The sequence below is a fragment of the Gorilla gorilla genome, chromosome 1 (genome assembly GCF_029281585.2).
Source record: "Gorilla gorilla gorilla isolate KB3781 chromosome 1, NHGRI_mGorGor1-v2.1_pri, whole genome shotgun sequence".
In the NCBI taxonomy this organism is placed as follows: Eukaryota; Metazoa; Chordata; class Mammalia; order Primates; family Hominidae; genus Gorilla; species Gorilla gorilla.
The window spans coordinates 239261562-239288179 of record NC_073224.2 but is presented as its reverse complement, the minus strand read 5'-3'; the positions used below and the strand labels follow the sequence as shown (position 1 = coordinate 239288179).

Below are 26618 nucleotides of genomic sequence, written 5' to 3'. Positions count from 1 at the left end.
AGCCTGGGCAACAGAGTGAGACTCCATCTCAAAAAAAAGCAAAAGGCATCAGGGGTTGGGCTGCAGCAGGGCTCCCCTGCTGTCCCGTGCTGCTGCCTGTCCCGTTCCTGGCCCAGCTGCGGGCTCACCTGGAAGTGGAGGAGCTCCGGTTTGCTGTTGAAGGGGCGTCCTTGGAACTCACGCCCCCACACCACCTGCTTGTGGACCACCCTGCTCCGCAGCCGCTCCACCGTGCGCGCCAGGATGTCCTTGTCCATCTTTGTCCCGCCCACGGGCTTTCGGTCCACATCCTCCTTGGGCACCTGGGGGTCACAGAGACAGAGGCTGGGGCTGTTAGCAGCTCCACCTGGGCGGCGCCGGTGGCAGCTCGGAGGCGAGGGTAGAGGTTAGCAGAGCACAGACAGCCCAGCCCCACCGGCTGCCACCAGCGCCGGAGCTGGGAAGAGCCCCATGGCCCGGGGAGTTGCTCTGAGTTGCTCAGAAAGGCCCTGAGGGACCGACTGACTTTCTGCTCCATTGACAAGGCAGGGACCCCTCACTTCCGAAAAAGAGGAAACCAGGAAACAAGAGCAGACAGTTCCAGATTCAGGTGGATTTCTGGGAAATGATGTGGAGGGGGAACTTTCCAGATTGTTAAATCAGGACAAGAGGAAGATTTTGAAAGGTTCTGCAGGAAGCAGTTTTCTCGAGCGGGCAGTGTCAGCACACACTGGGCTTTCTCAGATGAAAAGCCACTTCCCTGGTCAACAACAGCAACCAGGAAGATCAGAACTGGAGTCCTGAACTGTCCCTTCAGAAGCTGCTTGGACTCTGCGTGGGTCCTGGCTCTGGGCTGTGGGCTGTCCCTGCTGGTGCCCATGCCCGGCAGCCGGGCAGCCTCCTCCCTGGCTTCCCGGTGGGGGAGGGCACTTGGGACCCTCCTCTTGTCCAGAGGCAGCCTTCTCCCTTGGGTGTCCCCAGTGTGCAGGTGGTGGCTCTGCCTGGCCTGTCTTGTTCACCACCCTGGTCAGCCCGGCATCCCCAGAACCAGCAGAACCAGGTGGCTTTTGCCCTGACAGTAGAGGTGGCCAATGCTTACAGAAACTGGGTGGCGGGCGTTGCCCTCCCACGTGGGACAGGGCCACGGCCTGAGCCACGCTGCTGCAGAGACCGTGTCTTGCTGTAACTGCTCTTTCAGAGGCAGAAGGACCCCAGCGCCAGATGGGGCACGTTTCTTACAAAAGGCCGTCAAAGAAAGTTTGCACGCTTCTAGAAAGATGCTTCTCCAATAGTACACGGAGTAGCTCAGAGTCATTCCCTCAGCCTTTCAGCTTTGGAGCCCCACTGTCCCTCCCCGTTACACCACGGTGACCGAGCTGTCTGTCAGGGGGAGCTTGGGGTCGTCGAGCACGCGTGGTGCCCTCCAGGCTCCGCAAAGAGGGAAAGGCATGAGTGTGGAGAGGGAGGCGGGGGGCTTCCACACACAGGAGAGGGTGGCGAGAGATGGCAGGCACAGCCAGGAGAAGCCTCAGAGCAGCTGGTGTGGCTGGGGCAGGCGTGGGAGGTGGCAAGCCGGCGACAGAGGGCCGGGGTCCGTCTGCAAGCATCTAAAGGAGCAGGAGCTGGTACCTGGCATGGCTTGTAGTCTTCATTCCAAAGCCCAGAGATCTCGGGCTCAGCTAACGTTTCCTCCTCTGAGCTGGCCCCGGGGTCCCCCTGGATAAGCTCACTGGAAACGACTTCCAGCAACCGAGAGGGCCCGGGGCCTGCAGCAGCCTCGTAGTCCTGCAGTCGGGGAGAGGAACATCGCGAAGACACGCTCATGACAGAGAACAGGGAAGAGAAACTCGGCCCAGCCCCCGCCGGTATGGCCCGCTGCCTGCCCCCGTTCTTCTGCCTCACGTACTCTGCATGGAGATAGCGGTGCACACGGTTTTGTAACTTTTTCTACTTGAAATATAAGTATTTTAATACATTATTAAATATTTTTCTACAATGCTCAGAAGAGTCTGCAAAATATTTCCTTTGATAGGAAAATGTTCTAATTCACGGACTGGCATCCTTGGCGCCGATCCTCAGGCACTCATCTGTTCTCATTTTTTTTTTTTGAGACGCAGTCTTGCACTGTCACCTGGGCTAGAGTGTAGCAGCGCGATCTCAGCTCACTGCAACTTCTGTCTCCCGGGTTCACATAATTCTCCTGCCTCAGCCTCCCGAGTAGCTGGGATTGCAGGCGCCCGCCACCACACCCAGCTAATTTTTTGTATTTTTAGTAGAGACAGGGTTTCACTATGTTGGCCAGGCTGGTCTCGAACTCTTGATCTCATGATCCACTCACCCTAGCCTCCCAAAGTACTGGGATTACAGGTGTGAGCCACCGCGCCTGGCCCAGTTCTCATTTCTGTGGATAGAAGCCATGCCTGGGAAAAGCCCCAGGCTGACCCCGGGAGGATGGCTGTGGTGGTTTCCTCAGAATGAGTTTGGGGACGGAGCCTTGCCCATCTGCTCCGGCTCTGTCCCAGGCCTGCCGGAGAAGGGGGAACTGGGCCGGGTGGACAGGGTTCTTCTTCCTGGGGACTGTCCTATGGAGCTACAGATAGGAAGTCTGGACGGGGCCAGTGCATTGCTGTCACTGTCACCTGCATAGTGACACAGGTGGTGCCACAGAAAATCACGGGGAGCAGCTCACGGGTGGGGGTGGGGGCAGGGGAGGCTTCTCTGGAGCAAGGAGGCGCAGCAGGGTGCTCCCGGCAGAGGGATCGGCAGGTGCAAAGGCCCCGGCGTGAGACGGGCAGTGAGGGGTGGATGGGGCAGAGGCTCGGCCCAGGCACTGGGAACCTGGGTAGCAGGAAAGGACCTTCTCTGGTGCCCTGAGGGGCACCGCAGAGACCCTGTGGAGGCCAAAGCTGAGGCAGCCCAAGGCTTGCTCTTTCCCAGCAGGGCATCGGTTGCAGCAGTGACCTTGACCTTCAGGTTTTGGGGTACACAAGGGCAGAGACTGCAGCACTGTGCCAGACTCAGGAGAGGACCATCGTCCCTACCCCACACCTTTAGGGAAAGGTAAACTAGAAATACATTCCCCCAACTAAAGCCAGTTGCCTGCAGCAGCAGTGGACACCAAGCAGGCCCTGGACGTGAGTGAGTGAGTGAATGAGTGAGTGAGTGAGTGAGTGAATAAGTGAATGTGTGAGTGAATGAATGAATGAGTGAATCAGTGAGTGAATGAATGAGTGAATGAGTGAGCGAATGAATGAGTGAATGAATGAGTGAATGAGTGAATGAATATCAGTGAGTGAGTGAATGAATGAAGGAATGAGTAAAGAATGAGTGAATGAGTGAATGAATGAGTGAATGAATGAGTGAATGAAGAATGAGTGAGTGAATGAATGAAGAAAGAATGAGTGAGTGAACAAATAAAGGATGAGTGAGTGAATGAATGAGTGATAGGAAAGCTATCCTCTAGGTGCTATCAGGAGTGCTTTGTAGCACGGTGATCCCAGGCATGTGGTCTGAACGGCTGTGCACATCTCCCTGGCAGGCGGCTGACCCAGCTCTCTACAGGGCCAGGCAAGGTGGTCCCAGCCTGGTGGGCAGCAACACTGCTGGGGGTGACACAGGGTCTGGTGGGCACACCGAGACCAGGAGGACACTGGACCCTTGCTGGGGATGCTGCGGCCGTGGGCCTCTCTCATGTGGTGGGTCCGTAGTGGGTCTTGTCCCCTTGTCCTTGAGCTGAGTGGCGGCCACTCAGCGGGCTCAGCAACCCCCTGCAGGTGGCCATGGTGCTGAGGTCCTCAGAGGATGTCTCGCCACACCTGAGCCCTGAGGCCCCACCTGCCCTCCACAGGTGTGCGGCTTCTGTCTACAGGAAGTGCCCTCCACAGGTGTGCGGCTTCTGTGAAGGCGTTTTGCTCACCAGTGTGTACGTGTTGGTTGGGACTGTGGTCTTCTCCTTGCAAAAGTCAGAAATGTAGTTCCAGGTCTTGTCCCTCAGGGTCGGCCGGTGCCTGGCACTGGTCGGGGGATGCTGTTTCTTCCTCTTTTCCTCCTCAGCCTCCTCTTTCAGAATCCGACTGACAATCTCCTGCTTTCTGAGCTTCTGCTCCTCCTCAAAGGCCCTGCGTGGAGTCGTTTCTCAGATGAGTGCAAGAGGCCCCCTGCCTCCACCTTGCCCCAGGTGAGACGGCGCCCAGAGGCCCCTCCCTAGCGCCCTCCTGGGGGCTCCGGTCCTGCCCAGCAGCCCCAGGTGAGACAGCGCCTGGCGGCCCCTCCCTAGCTCCCTCCTGGGGACTCCATCCTGCCCAGCAGGGCTCTTGGGGTGGGAACTTCCTGGTCCTGGGGCTAAAGGCAAGCTCCAGTGGGAAGCAGATGGGCAGAGGCCAAGCCAGAGGTTCCAGGCTTAAACCCCAGCCCTGCCCAGCCCTGTCCAGCCCTGTCCAGCCCTGCCCTGCCCAGTCCATCCCTGCCAAGCCCAGTCCTGCCCAGTCCTGCCCTGCCCAGTCCATCCCTGCCAAGCCCAGTCCTGCCCAGTCCTGCCCAGCCCTGCCCAGCCCAGCCCTGTCCAGCCCAGCTCTGCCCAGCCCAGCCTAGCCCTGCCCAGCCCTGCCCAACCCAGCCCTGCCCTGCCCTGTCCAGCCCTGCCCTGCCCAGCCCAGACCTTCCCAGCCCAGCCCTGCTCTGCCCAGCCCTGCCCAGCCCTGCACTGCCCAGCCCTGCCTTGCCCAGCCCTGCCCTGCCCAGCCCTGCCCTGCCCAGCCCAGCCCAGCCCATCCCTGCCCAGCCTAGCCCATCCCTGCCAAGCTCTCCTGTCTAGTCCTGCCCAGCCCAGCCCTGCCCAGCTTAGCCCTGCCCTGCCTAGCCCAGCCTTGCCCAGCTTAGCCCTGCCCTGCCCAGCCCAGCCCATCCTTTCCAAGTCCAGTCCTGTCCAGCCCTGCCCAGTCCAGCCCTGCCCAGCCCAGCCCTGCCCACTTAGCAGCCCAGTCCTGCCCAGCCCTGCCCTGCCCTGCCCACTTAGCAACCCAGTCCTGCCCAGCCCTGCCCGGCCCAGCCCTGCCCACTTAGCAGCCCAGTCCTGCCCAGCCCTGCCCGGCCCAGCCCTGCCCACTTAGCAGCCCAGTCCTGCCCAGCCCTGCCTGGCCCAGCCCTGCCCACTTAGCAGCCCAGTCCCCCAGCAGCCTTGGCTGCCCGGAGGGCTTCTTCCAAGCCTTGTTTCTAGGCTGGCGTGGGGCTGCCACTGAGAGTAGCACCAGGGCTAAAGATGTTCATCCACTCACTGCAGCTGCACTTCCCGGGTGCCTCCTACATGCCAGGCCTGCGCCAGGCTAAGGGATATATAGGCGGTGGAGCCGCTGCCAGGACCCCCCCGCCCAGGTGGGCAGGCTGACGGGTGGTGGAGAACTCTGATCGTGACTCAGGGGGGTGGGGAGGACGCACTCAGGGCTCTGTGGCACCCAGAGGAGGATGCCTTGCCCAGTGAGAGGGCCAGGAGCCCCCGCCCAGGCAGATCCTAAGCAGTGATTGGCCAGGGCCGTGGACAGGGAGACTGGGATGGGGAGAAAGGGCCAGGCTCCCGGGATGAGGGCAGCTTCGGGCAAAACCCAGGAGAGGGTGGTTTGCGTGGAGGTCACTGGGGAGCGTTATGGGCAGGGCTGGGAAAGGCGAGACTGAGTGGGAGGGAGGGGCCTTGTAGGAACCTGGCCCCGAGGTCTGGATCTCAGGAAGCCCAGTGGGGCCCGTGGGTGGGGGGTCCGAGAGGGCAACATGGGCCCCCGTTTGGAGAAGAACAGAGAGTGAAGCCAGAAGCAACATGTTCACTACGGACCCAAGCTGGCGGGAGGTGGTCTGAGGGGCCAGGAGGGCCCCAAGGCCGTGGCAGCAGGAAGCCAGGTGGACGGCCCTGGACAGGGAGTGAGCAAGGGCAGGCCCAGCAGCACCAGGTTCCCTGGAGGGGCCTGGTGCTCCCTGGAGACTTCTGGGTGGGCCAGGAAAGAGCCCGCCAGTCCCTCCTTGTGAGAAGTCAGGACAGGAGCCGGAGGCTTTCGACAGGGGCCGGGGTTTCAGAGTCTGGGAGGGGAGAAGGGGCCGAGGGTTGGGCGAGGACTGGCGTAGGGGCAGGGCTGGGCAGGCTGAGTCAGGCCCAGGCAGGGCAAGGGTAGCAGCCTGGAGCCTCTGTTCCTGTGCCCCACAGACGCCTGAGTGGGGGCCCTGGGAGAGACAGCAGCTTTGCTCAATGTGAAGCCGAACCCCCTTGGCTCTCCCTGCACCCACTGACTGGGCGGGTGCCTCCCGGTGGCACCTCTGCCACCACCCTCACCTCTTCTGGGCCTCCAGCTCCTGGCGCCGGCGCTGGTGGACAAGGTGCCTGAACGCATCCCCGCCCTGGGCCAGAATCGCCTTCTTCTCAGCCTGGACCCTCTGCTCCGCCAGCTCTGCCTTGGCACGGTCCCATGCTTGGAACTTCCGCAGTGTGTCCTTGGAAACAGAGAGCACTGAGGTGACAGCAGCAGCACCCACGGGCACATGCACATGCTCACACCTGCACATCTGCACACACAGGTTCATACATGCAAACCTGCACACATGTGCGCACATACATGCACACCTGCACATGCACACACACATGCACACCTGCACACACACACACTCACACATGCACACCTGCAATGCACACCTGCACATGCACACATCACACATGCACACCTACACACACGTGCACACACATGCTCGCACATGCACACCTGGACACACATGCACACCTGCACACACGTGCACACACATGCTCACATGCACACCTGCACACGTACACATGCACACCTGCACACACATGCACACACTCACACATGCACACCTGCACACACGTGCACATACACGTTCACACACACACCTGCACACACACATATGCACACCTGCACACACACGCTCACACATGCACACCTGCACACACACGGTCACACATGCACACACGTGCACACACATGGTCACACATGCACACACACATGCAAACCTGCACACACACACGCTCACACACTGGGCCGTTGAACAGATGTCCTTAAACCAATGTTGACGCCTGCAGATCCTGTGAGAGACCACTGGCAAACTGTCCACACATCCCAAGCGTGGGGCTGGGTGTCCCTGCACCTCACCTGCCTGCCTCTGCCCCTCACCTCTGAGCCTTTGCAGATGCTGTTCCCATCTTCCCTCCATTTTCCCAGCCTGAATCCCCAGCCTTGGCCCCAGGGCATGGCCTCGAGGCGCCCAGGCCCTCCGTGTGTCTCATGAGGACGCCACTGCTTCCCCAACAAGACCAGGCCCCATGGGAGCAGGGCTGGGGTGCCTGCTCCTGCCTGACTCCAGTGCCTGGTCCTGACCCACACGGAACCCGTGGGCAAATCTGTGGCACAGGCTCGGGAAGACTCCAGGGGTCACCAAGTGCGCGGGTCAGCCCTGGACGCCAGAGGACACGGGCCTGGCTCCCAAGGAGCAGGGGCCCAGGGACGGACCCCGGCAGGGCGCCGAGGGAGAGGCTGGGTGGGGCTGCGGGGGCCTACCCGGTTCGCGGAGATGCTGCCCTTCAGCGCCACCACCGCATCCATGCGTCGCCTCATGTACTCGTGGCACTCCATCTCCTCCTTCTTCTCTTGCTCTCGGATTCTGAGGAAGGACATTTAAACATTTTTGAGGCTCTGTCGCCCAGGCTGGTGTGCAGTGGTGCGATCACAGCTCTCTGCAGCCTCGACCTCCCAGGCTCAAGTGATCCTCCTGCCTCAGCCTCCCAAAGCGCTGGGATCACAGGCATGTACCACCGCAAACGGCCACATTTTTAACCGAGGAAGTGACACAGCGATGCCGTGTGGGGTGTTAATTACAGGAGCCTCGGTGCTATCATTTCCACCAGGAATGTGATTAATGGTGAGAACACAAGAGGTGGGATGGGCAAAAGGTGCTGGCGCAGAGGCCAGGCCATGACGACGTGGTGGGAACATGCCCTGGAGGGCCAGGCCACGAGGACATGGCAGGAACACGCCCAGCGCGTCTCACGGGCCTCTTCTGAAAAGAAACAGTACCTCAGCACTAAGAATACACACTTATTGGCTTTTGATGATAAGGTGGTGATTCAATAATAAAATCAGGAGGCTGGGTGCAGTGGCTCACGCCTGTAATCCCGGCACTTTGGGAGGCTGAGGCGGGCAGATCACCTGAGGTCAGGAGTTCGACACCAGCCTGGTCAACATGGTGAAACCCCATCTCTACTAAAAATACAAAAATTAGACAGGCGTGGTGGCTTGTGCCTGTAATCCCAGCTACTCAGGAGGCTGAGGCAGGAGAATCACTTGAACCCGGGAGGTGGAGGTTACAGTGAGCCGAGATCTTGCCACGGCACCCCAGCCTGGGCGACAGAGCAAGGCTCCATCTTAAATAAATAAATAATAAAATCAGGGAATTTCAAGACAAAAGCAAGTGACCCGTATTCTTGGGTTTCTCCTTAAGGACGTCGAAGGGAGGCCCTACCTTCCCAGGGAGGCCTTCAGGAACCGTACGGCAACCTTGTGGTTCTTCCGGGCGTCCTCCAGCAGCTTCTGGTGCCTGAGCCCGAGCTCCTTCTGGGTGTGCAGGGACTTCCTGTGGGGATGTGGAGCCGTCAGAGGGAAACTCAGCATCACACATCCCATCTGCCCCAAGCCCTGCACGGCTGGAGCTCGTGTCCCAGAGACGCCGTGGGCCCTTTCGCTCAGCTCTGTCCCGCACAGCCTCCCTTGGGGAGGAGCGAGGGTCCCTAGAGAGCTGATGCCGTGGGCCACACAGATGTCAAACTCTCCACGCTACTGGGGCTCCAGTGCCAGGGAGCCACCAAAGGCAAGGTTTGATCCTAGCTGGGCAGGGGTCTGGGAAGAGGACGGTGCAGGCACAGCAGTGCTGTGGGGAGGGAGGAGGCAGGGGCTGGGGACCTTGTGTCTGCAGCCAGGGCCTGGATTCCACAGGGGTTTGTGTTCTGGGCAGCTGAAGGGAAGGAATGAGATGGGGGAGGGGATGGAGGCCAGAAGGGGGTCCCGAGGAGAGAGGCTCACGGCAGGTTGGGACAGCTGGCCTGATGGCCTGTGGAGCACTTGGGGACTGGCCTAGGAGGTGGCCGGGCCCTGGCTGAGCAGGAGACTCATGACAGAGGACGTGTGGGGAATGGGCCTGAGTGCTCCACGGCCACGGCAGGTGGGGGCCGTGGGAGGGGTGCAAAGGAGCAGCCAGAGGTGGGGACGGAGCCCAGAGAATGGCCTGGCTGGGAAGAGGATGGGGCTGCCGGAGGGAAAGGGGAGGGGCAGTCTCGCTGGAGCGTGGCTTTAGTAGCCAGCTTTAGCGGCTGTATGGTGGCTGCGGCATCTCGGGAGGGCTGGGGCTCTGGGCAGGTGCAGGGGAGTGCCTGACACTTGGGAAGGACTCAAGGGCCCGGTGGAGGAGCAAGCTGGGAGGAGGCAGGGAGGGGTGGAGGTGGATCCGGACAGATGTGGAGTGCGAGGCTGAATCTGGAGACCCCTGGGGGAGAGGGCGGAGGGGCTGGCAGAAGCTGCTGGGAAGGGATGGAGGTGGGCCTGGGTGCCGCTTACCTGATCCTCAGCAGCCGGTTCCGCTCCACCTTCCCCAGGGCCTCCTGCTCTCTGCAGAGCTGCTCGGCTGCACGCACCTGGAGCCGCTGCCCCGTGGCCTCCACCTCCTCACGGTCAGCTGTCCGGAAGGCCTCGAGTCGCCCCTCCTGGATCTCGATGTGCCACATGGTGTTCCTTCAAACAAGAGGCAAAGCAGCTGGAGACGGGCCCCACAGTCATCCTGGGGTGGGGGTTTCGGCACTGAGTTCTGACAAATCCTCCAGGCAGATGTTGAACACCCCAGATGGGTTAGCTCCCTCCTCTAGGGGCCATCTCCGCTCTGAGTCGCCCAGACACTGAGGCCCGCCCTGCCTGCCTCCAACCTCAGGAAAATCATTATGGGTTCAATCCAGCCCGGCTAGAGCCTGGCCTGCACTCCTGCGTGCCACCTGCCGGCCTGATGCCGTGTCCGTTGGCTGCGGTGGGCCTGGGGCGGGCCCTGCCCAGCCTGAGGAAGGCCTTCAGGAAGGGACAGCTGTGACTCTTTGGCTGGGCTGGAGGATCCCTGGTGCAAATTGACTGGCACCCAAGACCACCCCTCAGTCTTCAAATGTGCCTGGGGTGGGGGCTATGGAGCGTGGAGTCGGCCAGCCCTGCCCGGGGCCACATGTCCTGGATGACAGGGGACCTGCCTGACCCCTGGTCTTGGGCGAATTTGTCCTCGACTGTGAGTGTGGCATCTGTGGTGGCCCCAGATGACACAGTGCCCCTTGGTTCTTGGCACAACTCAGGGAAATTTCCGGTGAATCTTTAGTTGGAGGAGTGCGTGTGCCGTGGAGGCTCAGGCTGGGAAAGTTCCTTCTGAGGATGTGGACAGCGTCCTTCCAACAGCGGCCAGGTGAGAGCCGCTGGAGAGGCGGCCTGGACAGAGACACCTGGTGGAGGCATGCAAGGAGCCGCTCCTGGAGACTGTGAACAGTTCCACCCGGAGACGCGGCTCAGGCCGGGGCTGGCCACGAGAGGATCAGAACCCTGGACAAGGTCAGACGCAGGCGTTGAGCCGCCATCCTCACTGCATTGCTGACATTCCACGTGACGTGTGCCACAGCTCTGTCCCAGACACCCGTGATCATGTTCATTTCCACTTCCTCTTTCGTTAAAAGCTTTTCCTGTGGAGCAGAGTCCAGTCTCTCTCCCCACTGCAACGCCTGGGGCAGGGGTCCCACCGCCTTGGCCCTCCGTGAATAAAGTCTGCTTTACATCTTTTTGAAAAAATCATGAACATATGTTGAATTGAGATACTCAATGGTTTTCTCTTTTAACGTGTTAATGTCAAGGATTTCTAACGTTGAGCCTTTTTCGGGGCTCCTAGGATATAAACTCCAACTTGGCAAGGGAGGTGTGTCTGCGTGTCTCACACGTGGCTGGATTTCAATGTTGAATGTTTGATTTGGGGTTTTCTGATTTGCCTCCTGAGATCGGGTTCTACTTTCCCTCTCTCGTACGCCCACTTGGATTTGGCATCGAGGTTGTGTCACTGCATTTTAGAAACTGGGCATACCATGTTCTTTGTTGGGGGTAATTTTAAAGAGAGCTCCTTTCCAGGAAGCATGGGTCACTTCGGATCTCTGGCTGGTGTCCTGTCATGCAACGCGTTCATTGCTCCCCAAGTCTGGGGGACTCCGCGGAGCTTCCACGGGCGGGTTATTTCTATTCCTCCCTCGCATGACTCATGAAATTCTTTAATCTGAGGATTCATGCTCCCATCAGTTCTGGAAAACGCTCAGTCATTGTTCTGCTGGCTGTCACTTCCCCTGCCCGGTGATCAGTGCTCCAGTGGCCGTGGGAGCTAACAGCCTGCAGGGTCTCTTAGTAAAGAGGCAAGACGCTGTCCCAGATGCTGTCGTCGCCCGTTCCTGCTGCTGTAGGAAAACACCCACAACCGGGTCTTCGCAAACAACAGAATTTCATTCCTCAGTTCTGGAGGCCGGGAAGTCCAAGGTCAAGGTGCCAGCAGCTTCGATGGCCTATGAAAGCCTGTTCCTCAAAGGCAGTGCCTGTCTGTGTCCTCACGTGGCAGAGGGACAGAAAGGCTCCCTCAAGCCCTTTTACGAGGCACTAATTGCCCCCACGAGGGCAGGGCCCCCACGGCCGAATCTCCCAGAGACCCCACCTCTTCCTGCCGTCACCTCCAGGGCGGATTTGGTTTGGATGCGTGTCCCCCGCAGGTCTCGCGTTGAACCGGAGCCCCCAGTGTTGGAGATGGGCCTGGTGGGAGGTGTTGGGGTCATGGGGCGGCTCCCTCATGAACGGGTGGGCCGTCTCCTTGGTGATGAGTGAGTTCACGGAAGATCTGGATCTTTGAAAATGTGTGGCACCTCCACCCTCTTGCTTCCCTTCTCACCATGGGAGACACGGGTCCTTCCCCTTCCACTGTGATTGGAGGCTTCCAGAGGCTTCCCGAGGCGTCCCGAGAAGCAGATGCCATCACGTTCCCTGTACAGCCTGCAGAACCCCGACCAATCAAACCTCTTTTCTTATTATTTTTCTTTTAAAACGAGTCTCACTCTCTCCGCCAGTCTGGAGTGCAGTGGCATGATTTCAGCTCACTGCAACCTCCACCTCCTGTGTTCAAGCGATTCTCCCGCCTCAGCTCTTGAATAGCTGGGATTACAGGCATGCGCCACCACGCCCAGCTAGTTTTTGTATTTTTAGTAGAGACGGGGTTTCACCATGTTGGCCGGGCTGGTCTCAAACTCCTGACCTCAGGTGATCTGCCCACCTTGGCCTCCCAAAGTGCTGGGATTACAGGTGTGAGTCACTGCGTCTGGCCCAAACTTCTTTTCTTTTTTTCTGAGACAGAGTCTCGCTCTGTCGCCCAGGCTGGAGTACAGTGGCGCGGTCTCGGCTCACTGCAAGCTCCGCCTCCCGAGTTCACGCCATTCTCCTGCCTCAGCTTCCTGAGTAGCTGGGACTTCAGGCACCTGCCACCATGCCCGGCTAATTTTTTGTATTTTTTTTAGTAGAGACGGGGTTTCACCGTGTTAGCCAGGATGGTCTCAATCTCCTGACCTCATGATCCACCCGCCTCAGCTTCCCAAGGTGCTGGGATTACAGGTGTGAGCCACCGCGCCCAGCCACCTCTTTTCTTTATATGACCCAGTGTCAGGCATTTCTTTATAGTGACACAAAGACTGACGAACAATAGCGTTGAGTTCCAGCAGACCAATTTCAGGGGCACTGGCCTTCAGACCAGAGCGGAGGCTGATTGGGAAAGATTGGGATTTTGAGAATGGGAGCGAGGACATTTGAGGGTATCTGCACACATCTGAGCGAGTGCCCCAAACCGCCAAGCCCCTCTGCATATCCGTCCACAGGGAAGCAGCCTTCCCCTCCCTCGAAGGCAGGCTCTGCTGCCTGGGGGCCCTGTAACACCTCCCTGAGGGGCTGTCAGAGCTCCTCATGACCCCCTTGCCATCCTCTCTGGCCCAGGTGCTCCCAGGGGCAAGAACAAAGTCTGAACTGAACTGAGAGGAGAAGGATCCCAGAGGAGAAGAATGTAGCCAATCTACACAGCAGGACATGGGGGAAGGTGTGTGGGAACGAATTCCAACCCTGCCAGACCGCAGAGGGAAGAGCCTGTCCGAGGCTGGCCTGGGCACCTGATGTGGACATGCCACCAGCTCACCCACCCACTGCAGGCAGCTCCCATCACAAACTCAGCTGATCGAGGAAACCTGGACCCAAGAGAGACCTGCACTGCAGAAAGCTAGATGCCAGAAAGTCATGCAGAAGAAGGAATCCAAATGTTTGGAGCGACAACCCGTTGGAAAGTTTGTTGTTGCTGTTGTTGAGATGGTGTCTCGCTCTGTCGCCCAGGCTGGAGTGCAGTGGCGCAGTCTCAGCTCACTGCAGCCTTGACCTCCTGGGCTTGCTTAATCAATCCTCCCACCTCAGCCTGTAATCTTGAGTAGCTGGGATTACAGGTGCACGCCACCACGCCCAGCTAAGTTTGGTATTTTTTGTACAGATGGGGTTTCACCATGTTCCCAGGCTGATCTCAAACTCCGGGGCTCAAGCGATCTACCCACCTTGGCCTCCCAAAGTGTTGGGATTACAGGCGTGAGCCACTGCATCCAGCTGTTGGTGAGTGTGACAGTGAGTGTGACCACATAGAGAAGACATGTTCTTCATTGTGGCTCCAGTGAGGAGAGTCCTGTGCCCTTTGAAAGCACTGAGGGGCACTCTGGACTGTGCGGGGACCTGGCAGGGATGCTGCCTTTGAGGGGCTCCCTGTTGCCTTGGGGCGATGCTGGACCTGGGAGGGGTGGTGGAGCCCTAGGGTGCTGCTAGGCCTGGGAGGGAGCCGGGCTGGTTCCTCGGTGGGCAGCAGGGCAGTGTGTCTCAGCGGGCATGGGTGGAAGGGGTTTGGGGCGGTGGTTAATTGATTTTGGGGTCCCTAGGGCTGAAGTAGATGGGGACCCCACTCAAGTCCAGTTTATCTGAAGAGCCAGTGTGGTCAGTCGCAGAGGTGATGATGAAGGTTGGAGGCTGGAGAGATGGGACCCGGCTGGTTTTGAAGACGGAGGAGGAACGCAGGCAGCTTTGGAGCTGGAAAAGGCGAGGACGTGGATTCTCCTCGGAGGCTTCCGTGGGGACCGGCCCTGCCCACACCGTGACCTTAGCCCAGTGGGATCCGCGTTGAGCCGGTGACCTCTAGAACTGCAAGCTCATAAATCCGCGTCCTGCTGAGCTGTTAGGTTTGCGGATTTGTCACTGCAGCGATGGGACACGGGTGCAGTCAGGGAAGCCTCAGAGCAGGCCGGGACATGGCACCAGCGCCCTGCCGTGGGTCCCATGTGGCCAAGCGGGGTGCACACGAAGCCTCCTCTTCGTGCTGAGCTGGGCGTGGGAAGGCGTCACGTGACGAGGCTGCGCAGAACACGCGTGTGATCGCTCACAGCCTGCCTCCCACCACCGAAGCAGCCGCCACCAGGCAGGGCTCTGCTGCTTCATTCACGGGAGAGGCCCAAAGGCTTCGGATGGCGTCTGGCACGCAGTGGGCACCCTCTTACCGCGTGGGGAGGACGGGTGAACGAGAGACTGTATCTAAGCCACCAGTACAGGTCACAGTGGGCGCCTCACAGCAGCCCCTGGGCACAGGGATGGGACCCGCGCAGGCACTGAGGACCGGGAGGTGGTGTGAGCAGGCAGGGTCGTCTCTAGGGCCTTCTTTGGGGGTTCCTGGGACCTGCTGGCCAGGAAATGCCCGTGAGTCCACAGACGCTTCTGCCAGCCCATGGCCCCTTGCGTGCAGAGATGCTGGTCCTGGTAGAGCTGCGTGTGAGACACATGCAGCATCCCGTCTCCAAGATGATTCCAAGGACCCTCGGCTGTTCAAGCCTGAAGCCCCTCCACGGGGTCTCTCTCGGGCTGGCCTGAACACCCCAAGCCCAACCCCCTGCCCAGACCACGACCCTCAGAAACCGAGACCCTCAGAAACCAAGACCATCACGCCTGCTGCCTTAGGCGGCTAAGGGCTGGGGTGGCCTGTTCTGTGGCTGCGGATGACGCACATGGTGTGGCAGCAGGGACACGTGCTGGGGAAGGTTCAGGTGCTGTTTCCAGAACGCGGTTTGGGTCCCGAAGCAGCAGCCAGCCTCGTGGCCGCCACCTGTCCCAGAGCCACAACGGAGGCCTCCCGGGGCCGACGCTGGAAGCGGGGACCACGCTCTCCAAGCTGCCCCTCACACACACCCGTGCTATTTCGTTTCTGTGCCCTCTCTGTTGGGCTCTACCGCTGGAAGCCCCCGTTCCAGAGGGAGGAGGCCTTGAAGAGAGACCCTGCAACAATTCCATTGACTGGAAGTTGAAGCTGCACCCAGCCATCCGGTGCCCCTTGTGCCCCCAGTGCCCAGAGACGACAAAAGGAGTCACCACATTGGCCACGGAGACCTTGACTGCGAGAGGGAGGGGGCGCTGCCTCCAATGGGACCCAGCGGGAAAGCGCCTGGAACCCGGGGACCCTCGGGGGCTGGCACAGCCAGCCATGGACAGACATGGGGGCACGCAGGACACCCAGCCGCGGACAGACACGGGGGCACACAGGACACACAGCCGCGGACAGACACGGGGGCACACAGGACACACAGCCGCGGACAGACACGGGGGCACGCAGGACACCCAGCCACAGTCACACGCGGGGGCATGCAGGACACCCAGCCGCGGTCACACGTGGGGGCACGCAGGACACCCAACTGCGGACAGACAGGGGGCACGCAGGACACCCAGCCACGGACAGACACGGGGGCACGCAGGACACCCAGCCGTGGACAGACACGGGGACACGCAGGACACCCAGCCGTGGTCACATGCGGGGACACACAGGACACCCAGCCACAGACAGACACAGGGACACACAGGACACCCAGCCACGGACAGACACGGGGACACGCAGGACACCCAGCCACAGACAGACACGGGGACACGCAGGACACCCAGCCATGGACAGACACGGGGGCACGCAGGACACCCAGCCACGGACAGACACGGGGACACGCAGGACACCCAGCCGCGGTCACATGCGGGGACATGCAGGACACCCAGCCACAGACAGACACAGGGACACACAGGACACCCAGCCACAGACAGACACGGGGACACGCAGGACACCCAGCCATGGGCAGACATGGGGACACGCAGGACACCCAGCCGTGGTCACACGCGGGGACACGCAGGACTCCCAGCCGTGGTCACACGCGGGGACACGCAGGACACCCAGCTGTGGTCACACGCGGGGACATGCAGGACACCCAGCCGTGGTCACACGCAGGGACATGCAGGACACCCCGCCAGGGACAGACACGGGGGCACCCATATGCATGAGGCCCATGCCTCAGGCTGTGCCCAGGAGCCGGGCACCGGGGAGCGCCCTGCAAACATCCGCTGGAGTGAAGTCCTAGAAAATTTAACACTGGGAGGAGAGCAGACCAGAGGTTGCCTGGTGGGGTGAGGCTGCCCACTGAAGATAGCAGAGAATGTTCCGGATGCTTTGTACTGCATGCAAATTAGACCCAGATAAAGCTGACTTAAAGGAAAGTCCACGGGCAGTCCGGCAGCAGCCGGGCCCACAGGAGGAGGGCGGCAGGTGGGCTCCCGGGGCTCGGGGCCACCTGCGGGTAGGGATGGGGCAACTACCTGCCCAAAATGAGGGTGGTGGGAGGCAGGGTTCGCACCATCAGAGAAGGGGGGTGAAACAGACCTGCGGCTTTGGTTGCAATTGGAGTTACAGATGTGAACGGGTGGTTTTCAATACAGGCAAGCAGAGCTGCGCGCGTTTCCCACCACTACTGACGGTTAAGGGGCCGGGTCCAGGCAAGGGCAGGGAAGAAGAAGGGAACCTGAGCCTCTCACTGTGCCCGAAAATGCCCACAGAGCGACAGACACGAACGCAGGATGCGGAAGGATGCCACCGCCAAACGCGAGGTGGCTGGAGCACCCAGACCAATCCTGATGGGCCGGATCATACCCACAGGGACACAGCACCCCCAGCCCACACGGAGAGCGATCACGGAGGGGGAACGCTCCCCTAACGGTGGAAAGCCAACTAATAGGAAGGGATGGTGCAACTGGAAACTCACCCCTTAGAAGCCATCACAGCAGGAATGAATTCTGGCAAGAAACACGGAGGGATGCCAGCGCTCGTGTGAAAGGGGACACGGAGCGGGATTTCCCAGCCTCAAAGCTTCTGCCCACAAGCTACGCATCAGTTTCCAAGGGAACGGCGTCGCTGCACTGAAGAAGCCAGCGGCCCCACAGCGGGGCTGGCAGCCATCACGTGTCCCATGAGAGGACACCCGAGGAACTGGTCATCACCCCCAGGGGCATCGAGCACGGGCGCTGTGCGCGACAGCCCCTGGCCTGCAATCCTCAGAACCGCAACGTCCGCCTGTCACAGAAGAACCGAGGCTCCTTCTGACTGGGGGAGGCGAGGGGCCACCCTTGACACAACGCCACATGGGCTTCAGGGATGGCTGTGGGATGCGGGGCCGAGGGGCACAGGGGATCTTGGTGCCATTCTGCAGCTCTTCTGTAAGTTTGGAATTGTTTCAAAATAAAACTTTATTTATTTATTAATTTTTTGAGACGGAGTCTCGCTCTGTCGCCCAGGCTGGAGTGCAGTGGCGCAATCTTGGCTCACTGCAAGCTCCGCCTCCCGGGCTCACGCCATTCTCCTGCCTCAGCCTTCCGAGTAGCTGGGACTACAGGCACCTGCCACCATGCCCGGCTAATTTTTTGTATTTTTAGTAGAGACGGGGGTTTCACCATGTTAGCCAGGATGGTCTCAATCTTCTGACCTTGCGATCCGCCCGCCTCGGCCTCCCAAAGTGCTGGGATGACAGGCGTGAGCCACCGCGCCCAGCCATTTTTTTTTTTTTTAAAAGACAGAGTCTTGCTCACTCTGTCGCCCAGGCTGGAGTGTGGCAGTGGCGCAATCTTGGCTCACTGCAACCTCTACCTCTGGGCTCCAGCGATTCTCCTGCCTCAGCCTCCCGAGTAGCTGGGATTACAGGCATGCACCACCACGCCCAGTTAATTTTTGTATTTTTAGTAGAGACAGGGGTTCGCTATGTTGCCTGGGCTGTTCTCGAACTCCTGACCTCAGGTGATCCACCGGCCTTGGCCTCCCAAAGTGTTGGGATTATAGGCATGAGCCACTGGGCCCGGCCCAAAAACTTTTTTTTTTTTTTTTTTTTAAAGAAGTGGACAATCACAGCAACCTAGTAAAGTGAGGCCTTCTGGGGTTCATTAGCCCTGTGAAGCCCCTCACCCTGGCGCAGGTGCTGCTGAGCAGTGAGAGGGGCAGGACAGAGCCAGTTGTCAAAGGAGGGTCGCAGGGGACAGTGTTCTCCTCCACGCTCAGCCACAGCTGGGTTCAGCGTCCTGTCCTCCCCTGCACCCCTCCCACTGCCCACACAGGTGGGGCCACAGTGCAGGGCACGGGACACCAGCTTGGGTCGTGACTATATCACAGCGAGCGCGGGTCAGAGACTGGGCCAGAAACTACATCACAGCAAGTGTGGGTCAGAGACTGGGTCGTGACTACATCACAGTGAGTGCAGGTCAGAGACTGGGTCAAAGCTCAGTGGTGTCTTCAGTGGAGTGAGGCTGAGATGTTAGGTCGCATGAGGGCTGGCAGCATGGGCACTCTTAGGGGTGGGGTGGCCTGAGGCCTGCACTCAGCCCTCTCTGTGCCTCCTGCCCCGCCCAGGCTGGAAAGCTTAGGTCATCCCGGGCACGTGCAGGGTCAGTGCTGTGGATGTCATGGACCTGGCTGCAGCTCCCGGGGCTGGGGGCTGTGTGGTTTGGGAGTCCTACTTGAGGTCAGCTCAGGGTCCCCTCAGTCGCCCTGAGCAATTCGTGCACCTTCCCAAACCCCTTCTTGCCAAACTCGCCAAAGGCAACTCGACGCATCCAACCCAACTCCACAGGAAAGCATTTAGGACGAGGCAGCTGTCTCTCTCCTGGGTTTTGAAAACCCAGCTCGCTGTTCTGTGGAAGCACAAAGCATGAGAAACGAGGAAAGAGGAAAAAGAACCTGATTTTGGAGTTCCTAGGAACATAAACAAATCCAGAGAAACTGAAAAAGGCAACATGAAGACTAATCCTTCCAACCACTGCATTCACCGAGTCCCCTTTCCACTTCCCGGCAGTTTGCCGGTCAGGTGCAAAACCCCCCAGATCTTGCTCTCTGCCCCCAGATGGGAAGGACTCGCACCGTTCTGGGGCCTGCCTGCTGCCAGTCCCGGCTGCACACCGACTCACTCGCTCTCCTTCAGCACGGCCTCAGTCCTCGACTGCAGGTCTCTCTCGTTCTCCAGCTCTGCAAACAGGCGTCTGGACACGGCCTGGAGACGGCCCACAGTGGCCCTGCAGTGGTGAAGGGACAGGCCGGGCGTGTGTCAGGCCTCAGTCACCCAGGGGCCATCCAGGTTCACCTGGCACTCCCTGGCCTCCTCTCCCTCAGGAGGGAAATCTTGGCACTGGGCCCCCTAGCCGATGGAGTGTGGGGCTGGCGGGAGGCTCTCCACATGCCCCTTTCCACTGGGCAGGCAGTGCCCACATGGCACAGCCCCAGGGGGAGTGAGGGCTTGGGGAGCCTGCCTGGACCCTCAGTGGCCCCTGCATGAAGCCCCTGGGGGCAGCAGCCATCCAGGCCTCTGACCCGGAAAGGACCCAGCACGTGCGACAAGCCCCAAGCCCTCGCGTCAGGGCGCCCTGGGTCCCCTCCCTCCCTCCTGTTCCCCTCCTGGGCATCATCCACCCCAGCGCACATCCAGTGCCAGCCCAGCCACGTTCCTAGAGACCACTTCCCGGGCAGTGGGCGGTTGCCCACGAGAGCGGCACAGTGTGATGCTGGCCAGAGGTCCCGGCCACGTGGACACGGGGGGTGGGCTTTGAGCAGCTGGCTGGGTATGGCGGTCACCCCTAGATCCTGGGTGCCACAGTCCAGGAATGCGGCAGGTCAAAACCCTGCAGAGGGCTGGGTGCAGTGGCTCCCGCCTGTAATCCCAGCAATTTGGGAGGCCGAGGCGGGTGGATCACGAGGTCAGGAGTTCAAGACCAGCCTGGCCAAGATGGCGAAACCCTGTCTCTACTAAAAATACAAAAAAAAAATTAGCCAGGTGTGGTGGCACATGCCTGTAATCCCAGCTACTCCGGAGGCTGCAGCAGAGAATTGCTTAAACCTGGAGGGGCAGAGGTTGCAGTGGCCCAAAGCCCCTCACCCTTCAGGGCCAGGAGGACCTGCTGGTTCCCTTGCCCCAGGCTGCTGGCCCTCTGCTCCCCATGGCTGCACTAGCCCCTCCAGGACGGGCACCCTGCTGGGGCCTTCCAGGGCTGGGCTGACCTCGGCAGGCCCTGCAGGCACCTGGTGCCCCCAGAGGGTGAGGCGAGGCCGGAGCTGCAGCCATGGAGCCATCCAGGCTCCAGGAGCAATGCCTGTTGGTGAGTGTTGGCGTTTCCAGCGTCCCCCAGGCCCCTCCCGCCTGGGAGTGTGGGACGCATGTAGGCCTCTCACCTCTCACCTCGCCCTCAGCTGCCTCACCCTGCTGCTCCAGGCAAGAGTGGCCCAAGAGGCCTTCCCCTGACTGCTGACCCACTCGGCCCTGCCTCCCAGAGATCCGGCCCCGGCGCCCTCCAGGCCCCAGCAGTGCCGACCTCACGTGCTTCTGCATGTTTGTGTTGTGGCCTCACACTGGGGCTCTTCATCGGCCTGAACACAGCAGGTGCTTCATGCCTCACTTTGGGTGAACCAGTGAACCTCTGGCCCTGACCTCATGCCCGGTTCCCTGCCCCCTGGCGAGGGCCACCTACATGTTGCCCGCCTCTTCCTCTCTGGCAATCTCGGCTGCCACAGCCTCCTGCTGCTTGTCGATCAGGTCCCGCCTCTGCCGACAGGCGCGCAGCTCCCCTCTGGAACAGGGAAGCAAAGGTCAGATGATGGTTCCCTGAAACTCCAGCCTCCAAAGTGACAGTGGGCGTGGCAATGGGGCCAGGTGAGGCAGAGCCAGACCCCCAGAGCCCCCCTCACCTAGGCCAGGGGTCTCTCTAACACCTTCAAGCCACACAAGCAGGGTCTTGTCGTCCATTTTTGGAAAACTGCCCAGGGGCAGCTGTGTGGCCCCCACCCGAAGGTGACATGCTCCCCAGGGCCGAGGACGGTGCAGGAGCGGGAGGGAACCTGGGTCTGCATAAACAAGCGCGCTCCTGCGTGTGAAGGGCACATGGTGGGAGGTCTGGGGCCCACGGGAGGGGAGGAGCTGGAGCTCCTCCACCATCTTCCAGAGAGCGGGACAGGCAGGCCCAGATCACCAGTGGGGCATGGGCCGGGACAGAATCCAGTTCACACGGTAGCTCCTGGGGGCGACTCTGGCCTCAGGTACAAACAACGGAGCAAAGCCCAGAGCATGAATTCTGGAGGTCACTTTTTTTTTTTCCTGAGACACAGCCTCGCTTGTCACCCAGGCTGGAGTGCAGTGGCGCAATCTCGGCTCACTGCAACCTCCGCCTCCCAGGTTCAAGCGATTCTGCTGTCTCAGCATCCCAAGTGGCTGGGACTACAGGCGCATACCACCACGCACAGCTAATTTTTGTATTTTTAGTAGAGACGGGGTTTCACCATATTGGCCAGGCTGGTCTCAAACTCCTGACCTCATGATCCACCCACCTTGGCCTCCCAAAGTACTGGGATTACAGGTGTGAGCCACCGCGCCCGGCCATGACGGTCACTTGGAAAACACATGGGCACTGCAGGAGCCGAGGAGGGAAATCGTAGTTTCCCTGGGTGAAGTACCCAAGTTAGGTGCCCGAGTTATGGGCAAGAAGTTATGCAGAAGAACATTTGTCTTTCAGTTTTTTATTTTTAGAGACAGGGTCTTGCTCTGTCACCCAGGCTTGCTGCAGCCTTGACCTCCTGGGCTCAAGCCATCCTCTGGCCTCAGCCTCCCAAGTCGCTGGGACCACAGGCGTGCACCACCACGCTCAGCTGAGTGTTTTTAGTTTTTAGGAGACGCTGAAATATTTAGGAGTGAAGTCTCATGTCTGTGATTTGCTTTAACATAATTTAGCACAAAATCCCATAGATATAAAATACAAACACACACAAACACAGAAAGAAGCTACAACGAAAGCTTGACAGGTGGCAACTCTGGGTGGCGCTGGGGGCAGCGGGGCCACTTGTTTCCGCCTTTTCTGTGGGAAGGGGGCTGGGAGCGCTGGGCACCAGCTCCCGGGTGGGGCTTGCAGAACTGCTTCTCCATGGAGACCCTGTGGGATCCTCCCTTGCAGGCCCTCAGGGTGACGACAGGCACAGGACCACCCCTGCTGCACCCATGTCACGGCCTGGGGGGCATCAAGAGGTGCAGGTGCAGCGGCCTCAGCCCCAGCTCACCTCATCTTCTCAATGAAAAGCTCTTGCTCCTCATGCATCTTATCCAGGGCGCTCAGGTTCTGCCGCAGGTGAAATGCCTGCATTCTGTCCTCAGCTGTTTTCTTCTTCAGTTTATCAGCATCAGTATCTAGTTCTTTCACTGAGCTTAGGATGAAAAGGACGTCAGCTGCCACCACCCCAGCTGCAGGCTCAGAACTCATTCCTCGGTGTGGCCTGCCGGGGTAGGTGCCTGACAGTTCTGCTTCAGGGCGGGAGCTGCGGGAGCTACAGCCTGTGGGAGGGAGGAAGCAGCCGCCCCGCCCCCTTCACCCACCCCCCCACCCCCACCCCCACCCCCGATCCTCCGAGTCACCTGCTGTGTCCCGGGTCCACGTCATCCTCAGCTTCCTGTAGAAGACATTTGATGTCAAACTCCGGATCCTCTAATTCACCTCTTTCTAGAAATCAAGGCAAGAGTTTAAAAAAAAAAAAAGCAGATCAAACATTTGCATCTGAAGTTTTAGGATAAATCTTTTTCTTTTTCTGGGACAGGGTGTAAGGAACCTGCTGCACTGCAGCCACGCAGGCACAGGCAGAGGTAAACAGCCTGGGTGACTCAGTGGGACTGGGGCGCTGGCGCCTTGAGAGAGAGAGAGAGAGAGTCAGGGACGTCCATCTTTGCAGACGGACAGCGGGGAGCAAGGGCACAGCACCGCTTGGCTGGTGTCCAGAGAAAGAGTTAAGCTGCTGACCCTGAAGTCAAGGGAGAGCCGGCCCCGCAGCTGTGTGTGTGGGAGCCGCCAGACTAACCAGCCAGGACAGGGCGGACGGTGTGAGACAAAGCCGTTGGGGAGAGCTGCTGCTGAATAAAATCCTTTTTCACCTGCCTACGGCCCCCGAGTGTTCCTTCTGCTCATCCACCCACTCCCTTTGGACCTCAACGTGACGTTCGGCGTAGTCATGAACCTGACGTGGAGTCTCTGTTGCCCAGGCTGGAGTGAGGTGGCGCGGTCTTGGCTCTCTGCCACCTTCGCCTCCCAGGTTCAAGGGATCCTCCCACCTCAGCCTCCCGAGTAGCTGAGGCTACAGGTGTGTCCTACCATGCCCGGCTAATTTTTATATTTTTAGTAGAGAGAGGGTTTCCCCATGATGACCAGGCTGGTCTTGGACTCCGGACCTCAAGTGAGCCACCCGTCTCGGCCTCCCCAAGTGCTGGGATGACAGGCGTGGGCCACCGCACCCGGCCAGTGTTAGGATAAATCTTGACACGCTTTAAGTTGATGGTTCTCAAAGCAAAATCCAAGGAACCCCGAGAGTCCCTTAGTGTCTTTCAGGGCCTGCAAGGTGAAAACTGTCTTCATGATCACACTCGCACGCCATTTGTCTCCTCACTCTCTTCCCATGAGAGGGGACAGTGGCGTTTTCCAGAGGCCGCATGACAGGTGACGTCACAACAGACAGCTCTGAGACTCCAGCTGTCTTCCATTAAACCCAACTCTTAACGTTACCGCCAATAGGTTCGTTATTGCTATTTTAAGTGGCTACGTATTAAAATGTTTCCAGCTTTAATTTTTGATACAGTAAGTATGGAAAGATACAGGCAACATAAACAAATGTTGTCTGGGTCTTCAATAATTTTTAAGAATGGAAAGGGGTTCTCAGACAAAAGAGGCTGAAGGTCACTATCTCAGAAGATGACAGCGGACTTCCGGCAAAACACGGCCAAGGGAACACAGTTTTTCTTCCCTTCATTAAAACTCAGTAAAAGTGATGGAAAAGGCAGAAAGCCACAGTCACAAGGGGGGCGGGAGAGGGAGACAGTGGCGGGGGGCGGGGGGAGAGGGCCACACAGCGCCAGGAGCTGACTCAGCACACAACAGAACCCAAAACGGGGTGGGGAGTGGGGTGGGGGTGGGAAGGAAATGCGTTCCCAGATTGCGATGGCCTGCCTGTGCCCAGAACCAGAACCAAATCAAGGCACGTCTCAGTAACATTTCAGATCATCAGAGATTTTTTAAAAACAGCTTCCAGGAAAAGAAAACAAAAATAGGTCACATTCAAAGGATTGGGATAAAAATGGCATCAGATTTCTCAATACTGATGTTGGAAACTAGAAAACTATGGTCTGCCGCCTTCAACATCTCAGCCACAATTTATCTTTCTTTCAGATAAAGACAATAATATAAGCTCCCTCTTTGAGAGGAAAAAATGAGTGTAAAAGATACCCTCTCCCAGAAATAAAGGGAATTAAAGGGCTACTACGAAGCATGTCATTTGTTTGTCTTGTTGCTGAAACTTGTGTTACTGTGAAAGAAGCTTTATTACCATCTTCCAAAAGAAGGGCATCGGCCAAAAGCTCGTCCTCGGGGAGCAGGCTGCCGTCATCCTCCATGCTGGAAGATAGAAATTAGCTGCAAAAGATGATCGCAAAATATAGATCAATAAAATCATAGATTTAAAAAACGGTGAATTAACCATTTCTCTTAAAGAAGGCATTAAGAAAACAAACAACAGATTAGGAAAAAATATTTGCAGCACACACATATCTGACACAGGTCTTCCATCTGGAACACATGAAGAGCTCCTATCAACCACATGAAGTCCAAACTCCAGTTTAAAAGGTCAAAGAGGCCGGGCGCGGTGGCTCACGCCTGTAATCCCAGCACTTCGGGAGGCCGAGGCAGGTGGATCACCTCAGGTCAGGAGTTCCAGACCAGCCTGGCCAACATGGTGAGGCTACAGTGAGCTGTGATTGCACCACTGTACTCCAGCCTGGGCAACAGAGTGAGACCCTGTCACAAAAGAAAAAAGAAACTGCCCAACAGTATCCCCGAGTATCACTTTACACTCCCACCAGCAAATACCAAATTAAAATAATGAAATACAACATTAGCCGGGTGTGGTGGCAAGTGCCTATAATCCCAGCTACTCAGGAGGCTGAAGCAGGAGAATTGCTTGAACCCAGGAGGCAGAGGTTGCAGTGAGCCGAGATCGTGCCACTGCACTCCAGCCTGGGGACAAGAGCGAGACTCCGTCTCAAGAAAAAAAATGTCAAAAGATTTGGAATTCCATAAGAAAAGAGATATACAAATGGCCAATATGCATGTGAAACTGTGTAACATCAGTATCTTTAAGGAAATATGAATCAAGCCATAATGAGATACTATTATATGCTGAGTAGAATGCCTGAGATTGGCCGGGCGCGGTGGCTCATGCCTGTAATCCCAGCACTTTGGGAGGCCGAGGTGGGCGGATCACAAGGTCAGGAGATCGAGAGCATCCTGGCCAGCACAGTGAAACCCCGTCTCTACTAAAAAACAGAAAAAATTAGCCGGGCATGGTGGTGGGCGCCTGTGGTCCCAGCTACTCGGGAGGCTGAGGCAGGAGAATGGCGTGAACCCGGGAGGCGGAGCTTGCAGTGAGCCGAGATCGCGCCACTGCACTCCAGCCTGGGCGACAGAGCGAGACTCCGTCTCAAAAAAAAAAAAAAATGCCTGAAATCAAAACGCTGCGAACAGTGAGCACTGGCAAGGCTATGGAAGGGCTGGCATCGTCACGCGTTGCTGGTGGGAGTGTAAAGGGATACTCTGGAACACTGTTGGGCAATTTCTGTTTTCTTTTGTGACAGGGTCTCACTCTGTTGCCCAGGCTGGAGTGCAGTGATGCAATCACCGTTCACTGCAGCCTCAAACTTCTGGGCTCAAGCAATCTTCCCGCCTCAGCTTCACAAGTGCTAAGACTACACGCACATGCCGCCATGCCCAGGTAATTTTCAAATTATTGGTTGAGATGGTGGGTCTCTCTGTGTTGCCCAGGCTAGTCTTGAGCTCCTGGTCTCAGCCAGGATTCACCCACCTCAACCTCCCAAAGTGCTGGGATTACAAGCTTGAGCCACTACATCTGGCACCAAAAACAATTTTTTTTTTTTTTGGAGATGGAGTCTCGCTCAGTCTCCCAGGCTGGAGTGCAGTGGCGCGATCTTGGCTCACTGCAAGCTCCGCCTCCTGGGTTCATGCCCCTCTCCTGTCTCAGCCTCCCGAGTAGCTGGGACTACAGGCGCCCGCCACTACGCCCAGCTAATGTTTTTGTATTTTTATTAGAGATGGGGTTTCACTGTGTTAGCCAGGATGGTC

General features: G+C 58.6%; 1 protein-coding gene across 7 annotated transcripts in view; it reads right to left on the bottom strand.

The window, feature by feature from the left end:
* The window catches only part of CFAP74 (cilia and flagella associated protein 74), an 84220-nt gene that overhangs the window by 46141 nt on the left and 11461 nt on the right, over window positions 1-26618 (bottom strand). For all 7 annotated transcript variants that reach the window (XM_055382619.2, XM_055382653.2, XM_055382656.2 and 4 more), the window contains exons 2-13: window positions 24811-24896; window positions 22859-22943; window positions 22507-22650; window positions 20931-21029; window positions 19380-19484; window positions 9576-9749; window positions 8488-8598; window positions 7527-7629; window positions 6293-6450; window positions 3896-4097; window positions 1609-1764; window positions 129-302 (exon numbers count right to left, since the gene is read on the bottom strand). In XM_055382619.2, the coding sequence (XP_055238594.2) occupies window positions 129-302; window positions 1609-1764; window positions 3896-4097; window positions 6293-6450; window positions 7527-7629; window positions 8488-8598; window positions 9576-9749; window positions 19380-19484; window positions 20931-21029; window positions 22507-22650; window positions 22859-22943; window positions 24811-24877 (1578 nt within the window). In that variant the 5' untranslated portion in view covers window positions 24878-24896. The remainder of the gene's footprint in view (window positions 1-128; window positions 303-1608; window positions 1765-3895; window positions 4098-6292; window positions 6451-7526; window positions 7630-8487; window positions 8599-9575; window positions 9750-19379; window positions 19485-20930; window positions 21030-22506; window positions 22651-22858; window positions 22944-24810; window positions 24897-26618) is intronic.